The 19,875-nt window shown below is 42.1% G+C and overlaps 1 protein-coding gene across 1 annotated transcript in view; it reads left to right on the top strand.

The window, feature by feature from the left end:
• Positions 1-19,875, top strand: part of LOC133382108 (uncharacterized) — a 59,624-nt gene that overhangs the window by 4,372 nt on the left and 35,377 nt on the right. The window contains exon 3 of the mRNA XM_061621776.1: positions 13,744-13,955. Within this exon, the coding sequence (XP_061477760.1) occupies positions 13,744-13,955 (212 nt within the window). The remainder of the gene's footprint in view (positions 1-13,743; positions 13,956-19,875) is intronic.

Raw genomic sequence — 19,875 nt, 5'->3', positions numbered from 1 at the left:
CCTATAATTCTAAGTTCTTTGTGTTCCTTCCCACAAATTCTGTTGCATCAAGGAAAAATCAGCATCATACGTTTACAAAAGAAAAGGTCAGTTTAAGAAAATGATGCCAAAGCAGTCTTAAAGAAATGTGCTCTGAGAAGTTTGAAATAAGTCGATTGTGGTCATGCTCACACAAAGGCAGAGAAGAATCCATGAAAATTTTCCTTTCTTCCTAGGAGGCCCCATTGGTCAAATTATCTGCTGGTATTACCATCCCTTCCTTAAAAGACATGCACTTCCTAGCATGGAGATGCAAGAAAAGTACTTCCAGAAAGTAGCAGAAAGCCTTATGGATCCTTGTTTCCTACAAGGAAAAGTCTTCAGGAATAGGATGATGGTGCTGTTTCAGAGTGACCACCTTTCCTATTTCAGTCCAAACTACCTCCCATTGTACTGACCATGTTAGGGTTGCCAGCTGTCCAGTTTTCACCTGGAGACTCCAGTTTTTTAGGGTCCTCTCTGGGTCTCTGGGTGAGTCCACCTAATCTCCGGATACTCAGCTTTCATTTTAAAAAAAAGTTTCTAGATGGTTTGGTTCATGAGATATATACCAAAACGTCAGCTGTCCCATCGCAACTTCTATGAAATGATCTCTTAGCTCTAACCCCGCCCTTTTGGGTTTGTAGCCAATAAGTAAAGTCAGGCTTGTGATTGACAAGGGATTTCTGGCCCCCCAGACTGTACATAGACCCCATTGCAAAGGTAGGAAACTGTTGTTTTTTCCTGTTTATCAGAAAATCTCATAAATTGAGTTAAGTATATAGCTTTCAGCAGTACCAAAAGTATTTTTTTTCTCTTGTGTGCAGGAGTCAAACAAGTTTAAATTTTCCTGGGCTGTTGAAGAGGGAAATGTTTTGAAAACTTTCCCAATATGAAGCTTTAATCCAATACTCACTTTTCTGGGAGTAAAGCTGCAATGCTAATCCCACATACCCGGAGTAAACCCCATTGAATTCATTAGGACTTACTTTTGAGTAGACATGGTTAGGATTGTGCTGTAAATTAATGGGGCTTTTGAGTGAACATAGCAAACAATTGTGCTTTTGTTGTGAATCTTTCTCTCCCTCTCCAATCCTATTTTTAAAGCAATTAGGCAGGGCTTACATAGGTGTAATTGCTTTCATTATGTAGGAAACTAATACTGATTTTTTTTTAAAAAAGTTCTGCAATGACCAACTGGTTGCGACAATAAACTATTATATGGGGTCTTTGAATTTTTACATCTCGTGGGGGGGGGAGTCTTCCCAACATACCTATGAGGTAGGATTGTTGAATGGAAACCAAGGCAGCTCACAACAAGAAATAAATCCATTTAAAATCCAGTAATCATAAAAAGTATAAACAGTTGCAAAAAGCTTAAAGTAGCATGATTCTGAATTTTGGGTTGGGTGTGTGTCCCTTATCACTTGAGGCTGAAGTTCTGTGCACGCTCCCCTGTTTGAGTAAGTCCCATTGAATACATTGGGACTTGCTTCTGAGTAAATAAACATAGGACTGTACTAAAAATATCCTTACAGGTTGTGTAAATAACAAACATCTCTGACAGTCATGTTTATATAAATATTTCTTCATACTATGTCCCCATAAGTATCTGATTTCACACTATGGTTGTACATTATTATTTCCTCTACATTTTAAGTATACCCTTCTTCCTTGGGATGGTCATTGTTCCCCTCTGTTGTTGTCATCCTGAGATCAGATTAGGCTGAGAAATGGTGAGTAACCCATGGTCACCAAGCATACTTTATAGCTCATTTCCATTAAAAAGATTAATTAAAATGATTTAAGTGTGGCTGCAATTGTTGTCTGTGAAGGTAGATCAAACCATGTGTGTTTTCTCTCTGACAATTATTATTCACTGGAATTGGATTGGCTGTCAAAGTGAGTTTCTAGCAGCCCACAGGGTAGACAGAAAAGGGTAGAGAATCTTCTTACTCTTATTTGTTTCTCAGACCTCTTTTGGAAGTGAAGGGTCAAATCTGTAAAGAGTTTTGGAGCAGCTACGTTAAAAGGTAGGGGCAGAGCATTCGAGGCAGGGGTTTGCCAACCCTGCTTGGATATGGATATCCTTGCAGAGGATCCCTAGTCAAGCTTTACCAACAGCACAATTCAAACCATACCTACTCAGAAGTAAGTCCTATTGAGTTCTATGGGGCTTACTAAGTGTGTTTAGAATTACAGCCTTCAGGGGCATCCATCTTTACTCCTGAGTGGCCCTATCTAGCATCTCCACAACACTAGGCTCCTTTCTTCCCACAATGGCCTTATGGTAACTTGACTGGCCTGAAGGCACTTAAACCCTTCTTCTTAGAAGCAAGTAGGTTAGATTTAACGTCCCCTACCCAGGCTCTATCTTTTAGCTAAGATTTCTATCTTAATTTCCAATCAGAGAAATGTTTTTGTTTGAATTGTATGCTCCAAGCAACTGTGGTTGATGCTTAAGGTATCATCCTTAATGACATCTCTTAGGCCCACCCCGTGACATCACTATGACCTGCCCCCATGACATCACTAGGGCCCATCCCTGAAATCTCAGAGATTGGGAAGGTTGGTTACTTAAGTTCACAAAACAAAGGGAAGGGGTGGACACAGCTTTATATAAAATCTGCACAGGCTGATTTATACATTTTGGCATACATTCAGAAAAATTTTACTACAATTAAAAAATAAATACATCTCACCATAGTGGGAAAGACTATGACCAGATGACCTGTGTACCTGCTCAGTCTATTGTCCAGGTGCTAACCATCGATGGGCAATTTCAAGGCCCCTGCCCCCCACTACTCTATCTTTAAACTGGACTTGGACTGGAGTTGCTGGACAGCCTTTCAAATAGAGAATGCCTTCAAACAAATGACTTTCTGTTGTAAAGTAGGCCATCCTAGTGCCACCAATCCCCAGCCGCCACCACACCCTCACCTCAGAAGGTGGAGGTATCTGGAGAAGGGTGTCTATTAAAGATCTTAAGGTGCAGACAGGTTTATATGCAGCGGACAGCCCTCAGTTCAAACAAACCACTCCATGGCTCAGAGAAAGCAGGAATGCTCCAGAAGCTGAAGGCAAAGTGGGGTTAAGGAGCAATTTCTGACGTTAACTTTCTCCAGCCACCCTCTCATTTCAAAGCTGTCGTCACTACTGTCCATGCGCTTCCAAACTTACATCTATAAATAACTACTACATAATCATTGCTTTCCAAAAGAGTAAGTTCAGGTTTTGGAGTATTGCAAATATGGATCCTACTACATGTATATGGAATATATCCAGCCATACCTATTGCCATACTATAAAACTGTCGAAGTGTTTCTGTGTGTTTAATAAATTCACTTATTCCCTGTAATGCAAAGAAGTGTCATAGCCCAGATTTGCTAATAAGGAGTCCTGCAGAAAGAATAGCTTTCATGTTTTAACTAATTGCACCTATTTTCAATTTAAAATATTCTGCAGGAAGAAATGTACCATGAGCCATTTGATAAATGCATTGGACTTCAAAGACTTAGAATCATAGACTAGTAGAGTTGGAAGGGGCTTATAGGCCATTGAGTCCAACCCCCTGCTCAATGCAGGAATCCAAATCAAAGCATTCCCGACAGATGGCTGTCCAGATGCCTCTTGAATGCCTCCAGTGTCGGAGAGACCACTACCTCTCTAGGTAACTGGTTCCATTGTTGTATGGCTCTAACAGTTAGGAAGTTTTTCCTGATGTCCAGTCAAAATCTGGCTTCCTGCAACTTGAGCCCATTATTCCGTGTCCTGCACTCTGGGACGATCGAGAAGAGATCCCGGCCCTCCTGTGTGTGACCACCTTTCATGTACTTGAAGAGTACTATCATATCTCCCATCAGTCTTCTCCAGGCTAAACATGCCCAGTTCTTTCAGTCTCTCCTCATAGGGCTTTGTTTCCAGTCCCCTGATCATCTTTGTTGCCCTCCTCTGAACCCGTTCCAATTTGTCTGAATCCTTCTTGAAGTGCGGAGACCAGAACTGGACGCAGTATTCAAGATGATGCCTAACCAGTGCTGAATAGAGGGGAACTAGTACTTCATGCGATTTGGAAACTATACTTCTGTTAATGCAGCCTAATATAGCATTTGCCTTTTTTGCAGCCACATCACACTGTTGGCTTATTCAGCTTGTGATCAATGACAATTCTAAGATCCTTCTCACATGTCGTACTGGTGAGCCAAGTATCCCCCATCTTATAACTGTGCATTTGGTTTCTTTTTCCTAAGTGTAGAACTTTGCATTTCTCTCCATTGAATTTCATTCTGTTGTTTTCAGCCCAGTGCTCCAGCCTATGAAAGTCCCTTTCAATTTTGTTTCTGTCTTCCACGGTATTAGCTATGCCCCCCCCAATTTTGTATCATCTGCAAATTTGATAAGCATGCTTTGTACCTCCTCATCCAAGTCGTTAATAAAAATGTTGAAGAGCACTGGGCCCAGGACCGAGCCCTGTGGTACCCCACTCGTTACTTCCACCCAGTTTGAGAAGGAACCATTGATAAGCACTCTTTGAGTACAATTCTGGAGCCAACTGTGGATCCACCTGATAGTTGTTCCATCCAGCCCACATTTAGCTATCTTGCTAATCAGAATATCATGGGGCACTTTGTCAAAAGCTTTGCTGGAGATATATTATGTCCACAGCATTCCCACAGTCTACAAGGGAGGTTACCCGATCAAAAAATGAGATGAGATTAGTTTGGCAGGATTTGTTCTTCATAAATCCATGTTGGCTCCTAGTAATCACTGCATTGTTTTCAAGGTACTTGCAGATTGACTGCTTTATAATCTGCTCCAGAATTTTTCCAAGGATTGATGTTAGGCTGACTGGTCTGTAGTTCCCCGGTTCCTCCTTCTTGCCCTTTTTGAAGATAGAGACAACATTAGCTGTCCTCCAGTCATCTGGCACTTCACCAGTCCTCCATGATTTCGCAAAGATAATAGACAGCGGTTCTGAGAGTTCTTCAGCCAGTTCCTTCAATACTCTAGGATGCAGTTTATCAGGCCCTGCTGATTTGAACTCGTTCAAAGTGATTAGGTATTCCTTGACCATTTGTCTGTCAAGCTCAAACTCCAGTCCTGCCCCTTCTACTTCATGTTTCCCGGGAGGGTCATAGACCCTTTTTTGGGAGAAGACTGAGCCAAAGTAGGAATTGAGCACTTCTGCCTTTTCTTTGTCGTCATTTTGCCATCCTCATTGAGTAGCTGTGCCACCATTTATTTTCTCTGTCTTTTACTATGGACATACCTGAAGAAAGCTTGTTTGTTGCTTTTAGCATCCCTCACTAGCCTCTGCTCATTCTCAGCTTTAGCCTTCCTGACACCGTCCCGGCAATTCCATGATACCTGCCTGTTGTCTTCCTTTGTGGCCTGGCCTTCTTGCCACTTCCTGTATGTCTCCTTTTTTGTTTTCAGGTCCTCTCTAAGCTTTTTGTGAAGCCGCATCGGCTTCTTCTGCTGTTTCCCCCCTTTTTTCTTGTTGGAATTGCTTGCCATTGTGCTTTTAGAATTTCCTTTTTTAGAAACTCCCACTCATCTTGGACTCCTTTTCTCAAGGGTGGCTTGCCATGGAACCGTACTTACAATTGTTCTGAGTTTATTAAAATCAGCTTTCCTGAAGTCCAGGGTGCGTGTATGGCTACTTTCAGCTTTTGCTTCTGTTAAAATCAAGAATTCAAATATGGTGTGGTCACTTTCACCCAGAGTTCCCGTAACTGCCACTTCATCTACCAAATCGTCTCTATTGGTTAGAATCAAGTCCAGGATAGCTAATCCTCTGGTTGCTTCCTCCACTTTCTGTAGGAGGAAGTTATCTCCAACACAAGTCAGAAATTTCTTGGAGGGGCCATGTCTGGCAGAATTTGTCTCCCAACAGATATCGGGATAATTGAAATCCCCCATTACTGCTACATTATGCCTCCTTGAAACATTGGCAATTTGCTTTTCAAAAGTTAGATTTTCATCTTCTCCTTCATTGGGTGATTGGTAATAGACTCCAAGCACCACATTCCTTTTATTATTTGCCCCATTATTTATTATTTGCCCCATTAATTTTAATCTCTCAGTGGAGCTACCAAGCTCATCTTCCTGTAGTTCTGTGCAGGGATATATATTTTTAACATTTTTATTCATTCTGTTCTTCTTGAACAAGTTGTATCCTTTAATTGCTATATTCCAGTCATGGGAGCCATCCCACCAAGTTTCAGTTATACCTATCAAGTCGTAATTACCCTCCTGTATTAAGAGTTCAAGTTCATCCCGCTTGTTTCCCATGCTCTGTGCATTAGTATAAAGACGTCAAAGACCATGTGATTTATGGCTTGGCTTCCTTACTACATTTTTCTGAGGGCTGTTACTGGGCCCTATTAGAGCCGATCTCTCTGGTCCCGCTACTGTGCATAAGCCTTCATCAGTCGTTACCACCAAGTTTACGTCTCCCTCCCCTTTAGGATTCAGTTTAAAGCCCTCCTGATGAACTTCTCCATGCTGTGGCCAAACACATTCTTCCCAGTCCTTGTGAGATGCAACCCATCACTTGCCAGCAGTCCATCTTCCAGCAAGCATAGCCCATGGTCCCAGAATCCAAATCTCTCACATCTGCACCACCTTCATAGCCATTCACATGGAGTATTTTTCTTTCCCTTTCTATTCCTCTTCTAAGTACGGGAAGGATGGATGAAAAAACTATCTGGGCCCCAAAGTCCTTGAGTTTCCTTCCCGGAGCTTCAAAGTCTGATGTGATTTCTTCATAGCTCCGTTTGGCAGTGTCATTTGTTCCCACATGGATGAGGAGAAAGGGATACCTGTCGGTGGACTTGATGAGTGATGGCAACCTTTCCGTCACATCTCTAATCCGTCCAGAGCTTGGAAAAGTTACTTTTTTGAACTACAACTCCCATCAGCCCAATCCAGTGGCCATGCTGACTGGGGCTGATGGGAGTTGTAGTTCAAAAAAGTAACTTTTCCAAGCTCTGAATCCGTCCTCCTGGTAGAAAGCATACCTGGCGAGTACACAGATCTTCTCGGCATACTTGGGTTTCGATCCCTCACAGTAGGGAGTCTCCCACTACTAGTACTCTTCTCTTCTTGTTGCGGGGCATGGTTTCATTGCCCCTGCTTGATTGAGCTTCACCCTCTTGCTCATTGTCACACGGGGTCTCCTGTAATTCTTCCACCACAAGCTGCCCTCCAGTCTCATCCTCGAGTGGTTGAAAGCGGTTCCATAGTTCCACTGGTGAAGGGTGTCTTCTAGCTTTTCTGCTCCTGTCACCCTTTTCCACGGAGTTTCCTCCACTTTGCTGCTCCTCTCCAAAGCAGTCTCCTCTTCTGCTACCACATGCTGTTGCTCCTCCACTTCCACTTCTCTTTGCTGCTGTTGTTCCAGTGTTCTGCCTAAGAACTTTTCATCTTCTCTTACAGTCCTCAGTGTGGCCACTCGCCGTTCCAGGCCTCTCACTTTTTCTTCCAACAATGCCACGAGCTTGCACTTGTTGCACGTGTACGCCATGTTGTTCTCAGGCAAGAAAACAAACATGGCACACACCTTGCAGATCACAACCACTGGAGAATCTTTCCCATTCATACTCTCTTCTACCTTTTGTTTCTTTCTAACTACTTGTTTTGGAGTGGCCTGTGCTTTGTCCTGCCCTACTTCAGGGTAAATTTGAGAATCCCAGTAGTATGCAGTGCGCTGCACAAGGAGAATTAGTAATTTGTTTGGGGGGGGGTTAGGGACCTTCCCCTTGACCTCCCCTGTCAAACTCCTTTGTCAGACTCCTGTTTACTCTCCCTGTTTGCTCGCTCTGTTTGGTCTCTCTCTGAAAGCTGGCTTGCTTGTATGTCCTCACCTGTAGATCAACTGAGACAGCTCCCTCTGCTCTGCTCTGTTCAAAGATCAAATCCTACTTCAGTCACAGAGTCACTTTGGACAAGTCACAATTTTTCAATCTCAGTTATCAATCCATTAAATGAGAACAACAACGGTGACCTTAGAGGCATGTGGTTGACAAATCTATACAGAGACACAGAACATTGGGTTTAGCAACAACAACTGTTGGGAAATAACACATGCAAAAAAACCATGCTGCTCTTCAGACTAAAAGAATATTGGAATCTCTGCAGAATGAAATGTTAGATATATGACGTGTGCAAATCCCATAAGCCTCCTGTTATAGGTGTGCTTCAGGGTACTCCAATACATGGATAAGTCTTTGAAAAGATGAATGAAAAACACATATCATGACATCTCCATCTCTGTCAGTGTCCATAAATAGCATTTGCAAGAAGGCCTGATCTGGATTGGGACCACAGCACTGCACCAAGGAGGTGTGTGTTTTAACATCTTTCCCCACATCGCTTTTCCAATAAAAATTCCTTTTAAGCTCTTGCCTTGTTCTAAAAAAATGAACAAATGGGTCTAATGGGGTCCATTAGCAGCACTGGGGACAGCATTTTTATTGGGAAATGGCACAGGGGCAGTAGTGGAGTGAAAGGCTGCATAGCTGCCAGCCTCCTAATGCCGGCGTCACAGCTGCTGCCTACCTAGATGGGGATAGGGTGGGGCAAGGCAGTGGTGAGTGTACCGGCAAGAATGCCGGATTGGTTCTGCCAGTGCATCTCCATGACCCCAGTCTCTCCACCTGGCTCCATCCAGGGAAGCAGGAACAGCACTGGTGGTGTCACGAGGGCAGCTCCATGGCTCCACCCCACCACCACATGTGCCACTAGGGCAGAGGTTTCTATCCTGCTTGTGGTGTAGTTCCAAAATGCATTGGGCTGACCCGTGTCTGCTTTTTGTTAACATTTAAAGAATGATCTCATCTCACTTTGGCCCTCCATGATCTATATATGGTACTTTACTCCCTTCATGTCCATCTTCTCTCGTAAGGCAAGTTATGAGAGGATGGTGGCTGACCTTCTAATCTCTTCAGGGTGGGGCTAGCACAATTCAGCTTTGCTTTTCTCAGCTCCTATTTTATGCTATGGAGCAGGAAGGAAAGGTGGTTGGATCGAAGCTTGTTTGCAGTAATGATGGCTGGTGTGACATTGGGGCTGGTAGGGCGGAAAGCAGAGAGCCCAAATGTAGGTGGAGTCAGTGTCAATGACAGATGGAGCCAATTCTGGTTTTGTCTCCATCCTTGTCTCTGCTGAGTTCTACCAGGACAACTCTGAGACTAAGGAAGAGAAGGAAGCTGACAGCCAGTGCCACCACCTCCTGGACTGGATGTAAGTAAGATGGCAGGCAGGTAGAGGCTGGCTGGCTGAGGGCACACTGATTTTGGTGGGGAAGTGGCCTATTTGGCCTAATTGACCAGCTTCCACTGGTTAGCAGTCACTCTAAATCTCTTCAGAAATGTTTGCATCGGTTATGAACATAAATAATAACCTCTCTTGAAGATCAGAGTCTACATGACTTGGCCCACACAAATAAAAATATATTAGAACACACAATTGAAGGGGAAATGCCGGGTTAGCTACAAAACCATCCCACCATGTGCCTGCTTATCTCATTCTGGGAAAACCTTCCGGTGCTTCTCTTGAGGAAATGGCAAAGAGAAACACATGTAATGCCAGATTGGAACAAGAATTGGGAAAAAATGTACTGGAGGACCAGTTTACACATGAAAACAACCCTGCAACAATTGCCTCAGGAACATGATTGTGAGACTCCTGACTTGGCCAGGCTGTGCTCTTGTGGAAGTGCTGCCTGTGTGTTGTAAATTCAGTTTCTGCAAGGTTATCAGCTTGAAAAATGCTGTTGCTGTCAGAGAAACCTCTTCAGCTGTTGTGTATGTGCCACCCACATGCAGCTGCAGGTCACACAGTGAGCACATTCAGAGTTGAAATGAAAGTTTACAAAATGTTGAGAATCTTTAGATTTTGTTCTTTGGATTTGTTGCTTCACTTAGACCTCATGATTCAACATTTAAATTTCAGAATCAAAATCTGAATCAAAATTAGTTCCAAAAAAGTTAGGAATCAGAACATCAGCTTGGTTTAAAAAAAGTCTATGAAATGTACAATCAGTATTCAACTTCACACATTTTTGTACACTTTTTTTGCTGAATGCTGGTGGTTGTCTGCTAGTTTGTGCTTTTTTTACTCTGTTTTTTAGTTGGCTCCTTTTTCCTTTTGTCATGTTGGAATTGTTTGCTGTTTGAGGCAGTGTAAACACCATACATTTAAAGCACATTATTTTTTCCAAAGAACCCTGCAAAATTGTAGTTTGTTAAGGGTGCTGGGAATTCTAGCACTGTGAGTATTCTGCAAACTACAGAATTCTTTGAGGAAAATAATGTGCTTTCAATATATAGTGTGTATGTTGCCCGAGAGTTTTATGGTGACCCCTCTGAGACATTTCCAGCTTTTTCTTGCAGGCACAGCTTGCATGGTTTGATGCATGTTTCAACTGCTTTCCTGAACAATTTATGAAACCTAGTTGGCAGCACTAACCTGAAAAGCTGATGATTTTGAAAGGCTGCACTATAAAATTTGCCAGAGGGTCATACTTGCATAGTCTATTCTCATATATCTCTTACAGTCATTAAATGCAAATTGTGTGCTGTCCATTACATGGACTAGGGTTGCCAGGTCAGAAGCATAGCACAAGATGGCATCTTGAGTGTGAAGTGCTCCCCAGAGACACTTGTCAGGCACTTGCCTTTTGATCTATTGAGCAACAGGTTTAGACATTCTCCAAAGCTTTTAATGAGAACGTTTTGCTGCTGTTTGTGGTTGTTGTTCGCTATTTCTTAATCATTGTTTTTATTAGTGTGCTAATGAGAGACATTTCTTTTCATTGTTAGTGTTATTTTTTATTATAGATTGTTTATTTGTTATTAATGTACAAAGGCTGCCAACTGAGTGCAGGCAAGGCCAGCATCAGGGGGAGGCATCGTTGGGCACCTGCTGGGGTCCACTCTCCTGAAAGGGGGTCACTTTTGACACACACACCTGAGGTTCCTGGCCCTGCTGCTCCTCCTCCTTACCATCACTGTTCATCTCTGGGGACTCAAGGAGTGCCAAGAGTGAGGAGACAGAGCAGAATCCTCAACGCGCTTTACATTCTCTCTCCGGGTGGTTGAACAGGTTGGACCCAGAGGTAGAAAGCAGTAGAATGGGTGGTAGGAACAGCAGCAAAAAGGAGACTGGCCCTCTCGGGGAGGGGGCACACTGCAAATATCTTGCCCAATGGCTCCCTGAAATTTGGAATCTAAATCAGTACCCTGTGCAGTGGGGTGAGGCCACCCTCTGAACACCAGCACTGCTGCAACTTATCTGGATGGGGCTGGGGTGGGGCAGGAAGATAGAGAGGCCAGGATTGCATGGGTGCACCAATGGAAGTACCGTATTGGCTCCTCTCGTGTGTCTGTGCAGCCCCATCCAGGGAAGCTACAGTAACACCCATTTTCAGGAGACTGCTCCATCCCACTACATGGACTGCTACTGTTGGAACTGGAACTGCCTGGATGCACAGACATAAATTTCTGTGTGAGAAGCAGCTCACACTTGGGAGTGGATGTGGAGGATGTATAGGCATCTGGATTATGCCTCTGTTATGCAGTATAAGCCCTGTTTCTATAACCTGTTTGTAAGAAAATAAATATAAGTTTTCCATAATCTAATAACTCATGTTCAATAAAATAAAAATGCTGGACTAGGTGGCTCTTTGTCCTGATCTAGCAGGCCTCTTCTTATGTTCTTACCTATCTTCCTGATTCTTGCATCCATGTGTGACTTCCCTTCTTGCCTCAAATCTTCTTTCTAATATTCACGCACTCAAGTGTGAATATTGTGCCAGTTACGCATTCACCAATGAGTTTAGATGTTGATACCCCTTGTTGTACAGATGTTCCACCATCTTCCTGGTCCTAGTATATATAAATTAAGCCAGATCACATGACAGGAAGAGAATTTTTTTTTGTTTCCCAGCAGAAGGTCAAACCACAAAGTACCAGTGAGAATACCTACCCATCTCCTTTAGACCTTACCACTGTGGCATGGGACCAAGGTAAACAATGAGAGAGGTACAGTTACCTAAAAACTAAATTAAATCAGTGGCATTGCACCAACCTGGCTCCACTTTAAGCATCAGCATTTTGCTTTAAAGACAGAAAAAGAAATACTCATTTGGAGAAGCTGAATTATTTCAAGGCTTCAGAATGAACATAACTAATGCCAATGCCCTGAACAGGTCCAGAGAGAGAGTGCTTAAGAAGCTTTGAATTTAAAGTGTTTTGTTTACTATTGACATAAGTACTATTAATGTTGCCCTTCTTCACTACAGCCATGCTCATTTACGGTGACATTGTGCATGGCTCAGTGAGTGGTTTGTTTTTTATTGTCACATCAAAATTTCATCCTCTTGGCTGCTTTTAGCTGGATGGGATGAGGCTGGAGATGTGGAAGAATACAGTGCATACTACCATCAGTGCTGCCAACAACCACCATCGTTGCATTTCTATTTTGATTACTTTATGCCAAGGATGGGGAACCTGTGGCCCTCCAGATGTTGTTGGACTCACAATTACTCCAAGTCCCAAGGTCCGGGATGGTAAGAATTGGAGGTCAGCAACATGTGGAGGATATTGATTTATGCAATATAAAGGTTTTCCCAAAAATAAAATGTTGTAAACTGAAAAATTGGTAATTCTCCTTTGAAATCTGCTTCTATTTTACAAAATCCTTCACTTCTAAAACTATTTTAGCTTTACTGAGTTCCTTCTTTTACAACATGAGCATTTTACTGAACTTATTGTTTTTCTTGCTCATTCATATAAGCCAACAGTTTTCAAAGTTTCTGTCTTCAAATAACACTTTCCACTTCGACCCCTGCACAGAACCCCTGTGCATTACACAGAATTTCAGGGGAAAGGAAGGGTATTCCAGAGTGCACACTCTGTTCTACATGGACTGTTGTCAGAATTGATGGGTATCAGTGTTGCCATCAGTACAATGACCCACTGCTCCGTTATGGCTCCACATTGCGGGGATGATGCATAAAGGTAGCCCAACTGTCTGCCTGGTGAATAATTGTTAGCCATGATGGATCTCTTTGTTAAGGAACACCGGATATACTTCAAAGAAATCCCTGTCTTCCCCAGAACAAACACAGTTTGCAAGCTAGCAATGTTAGCCATCATACAAATTTACATGTAATTGTTGACATGTACTTTTATTATATATAATTGTTTTTTAATTGTTTGTTTTATTTCTATATCATACTTTTAATGTTTGCTTTTATCAAAATTTTCTAAGGAATATTTTAGGGTTTTTTGTGAACTGCTTAGAGGTATTTTGTCAAGTAAGTGCTATAAATAAAACACATTAAATCCCTGTTGGAAGTACAACAGCATGGATCATTCCATTAGTAACCTAGGGGTTAATTCTGTTTATAGTTGGTCAGCTACCCAAGAGGAAGACTGGAGAAGTTGCCTAGCGGCCAGTCAGAGTGGGATGATCCTTGCTGAGGTAACTCATGCTCTGATAGGCTGTGTAGTTCTGCAGAAGTTTTTCTCTGTATGTGTTAGTTGTTGACTATCTTCCTGTTACAAATCAGGCCTGAACTGTTTATTTCTCATCAAGTTATATGCTGTTCCTGTTCTGTTTACTCGGTATTACTAGCTTCTTTTTGCTCTGAGCTATATCTGCTTTATTCAAGTCACTCTGCTAACAATCCCTCTCCCTCCCCCTCCATTCAATTAGAAACCCATGGAGTCACATCCAAGGTGAGAGAAAAGATAATAAAAAGAAGAGGGCATCAGCCACACTGCCGGTATTTGAGGGTGAACACCTCTTCAGTACAAGTGAACCTCTCAAAAGTACAGACCAAGAGGCTGTTGAGCAAGCAGATCATGGGAGCAGCAGTGAGGGTACTAAGGACAGCAAGGTGGAGGCAAAGGAGCGGCAGACACAGGGTAAGCAAGAGCACAATGTGCCCAGAATCTTCCTCATGGAACTGGTATGTATTCTCAGGAGAAGTAGCCTCCATGTGCTTGCCTCACCAGTACCGTAAGGTTATGGTATATGAGTGGAAATAAAAGTGCTGGGTTTGTTTAGCTCAGTGATGGGCAACTTGTGGCCAGGAGGCCACATGCAGGCCTCCTGCCTAATCAGGTAATCCTCCAGACACTTCAGGGCCACTCTTGCTCTCCTGACCACCTTTCTTGGCATCACTTCCTCTTCCGTGTTGAGAGCACTGTGCAATCTTCCGAGCATTGCCCACTTTGGACTCTGACTCCATACCCATAGCTAGCATGTGGCCCCTGACAGATTGCCCCCCTCCGAGGGAATTCAACCCTAATCAGAAATTATGTCCCCCACGCTTAAAGAAGTAAAGACTGAAAAGGGACTTGATAGCAGTCTTCATAGTGAAAAGGTGGTCTTAAGGATGAGAGGAGTCATCCTCCATGTCTACTCTGGACAGGGCAAGAAACAATGGTCTGTAACAGTAGCCAAGATTTAGATTCAGGGCCAACAGCATGATTCCGCATGATTAGGCATCTGCCAAGGGTCCACACCCAAGGGTCCTCCTCTTCATTGTGCAGCCTGCTTTTTAGTCTTCCTCTCTCGCAGATTATGGTGGTAGTGATAAGGAAACGTAGATGCCACTGCCTGCTTGCTCATTGACTCTTTGCCCGGCAAACAAACTGGTTGTAGTGATGAGGAAGAAGAGAAGGAGCAGCTGTGATAGTGCTAATGAAGTAAACTCGCTGAGGTAGGAGGGCCCATGGAGAATGCCTTGCTCAAGTGTACTCCAAAGCCTGGAGCTGGCACTGTTTTGGATGGTCATTAGGAAGAACTTCCTAACTGTAAGAATAGTGAAACACTAGAACAAGTTGCCTAGGAGTGTTCTGAAATAATTATCAGTATTTTGCTCTTTGAAAGCAGATCGGACAAGTGTGTTTGGTCTGTTGTAGGTGGTCACGAAACAGGAAGAATAGCTGAGTGATTGCTAAAAGTCACTTCTAGCTCACACCCAGTCATGTTTTTTGTATGGGTGATGCCAAGATGCATGACTTTGAGCATATGGGGCCAAGAGTTATGTATATGTTAGGGGTGATGTAAGTTGAGCAGTTAATGTGCATAACAACCAGTCATTCCACACATTCACCAAGCCTCATGGAGAACCATCCGTGCGATCTGTCCATGAAGAGTAAACTGTGCACATTTTCCAGTTTCCCAGTCAATGTACATAATCTCCAACAGGCCTTGGGGAATATGTATATATTGACTGAATTTTGTGCATTATCCAGTCATTATGCACAATCTCCAACAGGCTTTGGGGAATGTGCATCTCAACCACAATCCTGTGAGGTAGGTCAGGCTGAGAAAGGATGACAAGGTACCTCTGTGGCTGAGCAGAGATTTGAACCAAGGTCTTCCCAGTCTCATTCTAACATTCTGAACATCACACTGGACAGGAAAGAGGAGCTGTTGCCACCCTCAGCAATAGCAACACCCATCGTTTTGAACAGTAACCCAGACAGCAGATTTTCTTCCCTGAGCAAATAGCAGGCAAGACAAGAGGAAGTGTTGCCTTTAAAAAGACAGGTGCTTCTGATGTGGCTACAAAGACTGGGTTAGCGCATGGTAACAAAAATCAGTTCTTTTCTCCTTACTAACATAGTGCAGATGAAGGGTAATGCCAGTTCTTCAGTCTTCTGCAGTCACTGTCATCTATCCTGGCAGCTGGTGGAAGAAAGCCTTTTAGCTGCCAAAACTGGCAGAGCAGGGCTCAAACACAAGTATTCCTTTATTGGGAGACATTTTGTGCTTCCCCCTTTGCTAATAGGAATATGTGTATAGTGGGGGGGGTGCTCTGGCAAAATATTTTCAGGCTTATCTTGGTAATGGGTCTTTCAGTACAATGGCATCAGCAAGGATGGTTGAATCAGTCTTATTTCCAGTCCACACCACTTTTGCATGTGTTCATCCAGAAGTCCCTTTTATTTCTGCAGGGTGTTGTTTTTTTTAATCCACATAAAAATTCACCTTCAGATCAGCCTTGGAAATGAGCCTATTAAAGTAACGACCCTGCACCTTTTTTACTAGTCTGCTAAAAGGATAGTAGCCTGCATGTCCATGCTCACCACATGGTGGAAGCCCTTTTCTCTACAACCAGTATGAAAGTGCAGGCTATTAGCCTCCTAAGAGCCTAGTAAAAGTATTTGCATTTTATGAAGCAAGCTGACAGAAGAGGGACAGATTGCTCCATTCCTTCTCCACCAGTCCACTGGGTTTCTGGGTCCTACCTCCACCAGCCTGTTCACTCACCTTCATAGAATTTCTTATCACCAGGTGCTGTGTTACATACAAAGCTGATGTAAATACATATTTTACAGACATTTTTTCTCAAAACATGCAGTTCTAAACATATTCTCAAACTATTAATTATTCTCAAACTAATAATTATTGTCAAGTTATGCCATTTTAAATGGTGTTGATACCTTTTTTGAGCTGAGAACCATCAGTGGAACATTCAGGAAGTACAAAAGCCAGTGGATAACTAAATTCCAACCCGCACATCAGCCTGTGGATCAAGTCAGTTTATGTCAGATTTCACGAAGTCTGAATTCCTCAAGTATCTCTAGACATCAGTGCTTAGCTTGCTTGGAAACCTCACTTGTAAGCAGGGATGATGAACTGGGCAGCCAGCCACAGCCAGCCAGTCTCTGAATAGCTGTACCAACTTTCACCATATTGGAGAGGTCAGCATCCTTAACAAGCTATAGTTTCCAGGATCTTCCATGACTGTTAAAGTGGCATAAGAGCGCTTATGTGGCCTACCACTGAGAGACACTATTTCAGATTAAGGGGTGGAGGGAGAGGGAAAGTTCAGTAGAGGTGGGTATTTACAGCAAATTATAGGGGTCAGTTCTTAAATATATTTTATTTATTTATTTATTTATTTATTATTGAATTTATATCCCACTTTTTCTCAAGGGTCTCAAAGTGACGTACATAGTTCTCCCCTCCTAATTTAATCCCCACAACAACGCTATGAGGTAGGTTTGGCTGAGAGGCAGTGACTGGCCCAAGGTCACCCAGTGTGCTTCACAGATGAATGGAGATTTGGTTTCCCAGGTCCTAGTCCAACACTCTAAGCACTACACCACATTACATATACAGATCAAAAAGAAATATATTTTAAGGGCACCTCATGCTAATTATAGCAATGGCATTATCATTTTTTTTTACAATAATTTTTATTCAAATTTTCATAAAACATAGAAAACAAAATCATAAAACATTCAAAGACAAAAAACAAAACAAAACAAAAATGATTAAACAAAAAAAATAAAATGTTGACTTCCCATTTGTCACATATCAAATCAGTTATAGGTCTACAATATATAACAATCCTGTCTCTTAAATCATATTATAAAATCACTTTCCTCCAGTAGTTATCTTAATTAATCATCAAATCTCATAAACATTACTTTATTCTTTCCACAAAAAGTCAAAGAGAGGTTTCAATTCTTTAAGAAATATATCTATCAATTTTTCTCCAAATAAACATGTCAATTAATCCATCTCGTTAATAATTATAATAATCTTATTGTCATAACCATAGTCCAAATAAACATTTCGATTAATCCATCTCATCAGAATCTGTTAGGTCCAAGAATTTCAATAGCCATTATTCCATTATCCCTATTAATTCCATCTTCCATCTTCAAAAGTCCTGTTAAGTCCAGTAATTTCAGTGTCCAATCTTCCATTATCAGTATTCCATAATAATCTTACTGTTGTAGCCATAGTCATATAATAAGAGTCTGATGGGAATTTCCTCTATCCCAAATATTTTCTTGCCATCCATTCTGAATAAGTTGCTGAAATACTGTTGTAAAGTCATATCTGTGTTCTTCTTTTTTACAAAATGCACTGGCTCATCTCTTAAGAGTTTTTCCATTGTCACATGGCTGCAGTTAATTCCATAGATTTTCTCTATATCAAGCTCCATCACATCATTCCAGTCCAGAAGATTATCCAAGCCATTGATAACTTTATCTCTAATATCTTCATTAATTTCTTCAGAGATAACGTTAAATTCCAAACAGTAGATTTTATTTCTAAAATCCATAAACTCCAGATCTTTTTCCAATTCCACATTTGTTCCAATCTCCAGGGCTTGTATCTTCCCTTTATTTTTTCTTTTCTCATCTCTGATCTCATTCTCCTCTCTCACAGGATCCCCTATTTCTTTAAGCTCCTGCGTCATTTTGCTCAGTTCAATTTTCAGCTCCTTACTACCCTGTCGCAGGGTTTGTTTCGTTATCTCAATCTCATCCATTATTTTCTGAAACATAGTTACTTCCAGATTCTCAGCCACTTTCTTGATTGCCATTTTTAAAACCACGAAAACAAAGCAAAACAAAAATAAAGAAGAACCACTTCTTATTTCAGCAACAATTGGGTTAATATTCCAGGCTTGATGACATCACAGTATAAACAGAGCAACCTGCCTTATCTCTCTATGTTCAAGAATGCAAAACAAATTTAGTTCCCAGCATCAAAACAGTTAGTGGCGTCGTGAAGAAGCAGATTCGTCAAAATAAAATAGACCAAAAAGAGAATAGTCCCAGACAATATAATATTCCTCGGAATAGAAATCAGGAATAGAAATCCCTCTTCTGTTTATATCTTTAGAATGCACTTCCAGGACAGCTTTTTGCGACAGAAACAGAGATAAGCTGTTAATTTCGTGAATAACAGAGAAGAGTTATAGCTCACCCGAAGTTGTCCAAAGCCGATCAATCTGACAAATCTCCTTTTGCTGCAACAATTTAAACCAAGTAAAAAAAATAATAGAAAGAAGGGTGCTTGCCTGTTAGTCCGTTCTCTCTTTAAAGAAAAGATAAACGTATCGCTTAAACAGATAGAGCTTGTTCGGAAGTCCGTCCGGCATTGTTGGCTGGACCTTATCTCATAAATTAATGAAATCCAGTCCTCCCAACAAAAACAGGCTTTTGAGGTTGATCTCTACGTTTCTCCCTGCCCGGGAGAAATTTCATCAGTCAAAAAAAAAATGTTCTGACTGATTTATATCTGAATAAGCTTCTTTTGAGGCGGGAGCCCGTCCCAAAAGCAGGCACAAGCGAAGTCACCCTTCCCGGAAGTCCGCAATGGCATTATCATAAGGTCAGTCACACACGTAGGCCTGGTTCACAGAACACAGTAAGCAAAACTATGGCTTACCAAGACTACGCAAATATGAAGGTTCCAGAGAGGATCTTGCAGCCACTTTGCTGCTCCCCAGCCCTTTTTATTGCCATGCCACACTGTTTGTTCTTGGTTATAGTTTATTTATTTATTAAATTTATATCCCACCCTTCCTCCCAGTAGGAGCCCAGGGCGGCAACCAGTTTGTGGTTGATGAGGAGATAGCTTAACCAAAAGCTTGGGTTTGGATGACATGCTAAGCCAAAACGTGGCCTAGCTCAGCATAGCACAAGAGCAAAAAGGACCAGGAAGAAGAAGAGCAGCTGCAAGCTCCTGTCCATGAGCTTGCACATTCTCACCCTGCCATGCAAACGAAAGCACACGCTTCTTTAAGCAAAGGCATCCTTTTAACATACATGGCTAATTTATGGGCCTATTTGTTTGTTTCAAACACTTAGTATGTACAGCTTGTGATCAGGAATAGCAACTGCTGAAGAATAATCACATAGCATGACAAGATGAGGAGGACTGCCCTCTAAACCTGTCTTTTCAGCTGTTGCATTAAAATACAGAAAGGAGACAGGGATCACTCACACCTGACCTTCACACTTTCATTACCAGGTCTGGAAGATTCCCCTGCTTATTCTGGGTTGCCAGTTGCATAGAGATGTG

Source organism: Rhineura floridana, chromosome 3 (assembly GCF_030035675.1).
Source record: "Rhineura floridana isolate rRhiFlo1 chromosome 3, rRhiFlo1.hap2, whole genome shotgun sequence".
Taxonomy (NCBI): domain Eukaryota; kingdom Metazoa; phylum Chordata; class Lepidosauria; order Squamata; family Rhineuridae; genus Rhineura; species Rhineura floridana.
The sequence above is the reverse complement of the archived record's forward strand: the minus strand, read 5'-3'. Positions and strand labels throughout refer to the sequence as shown.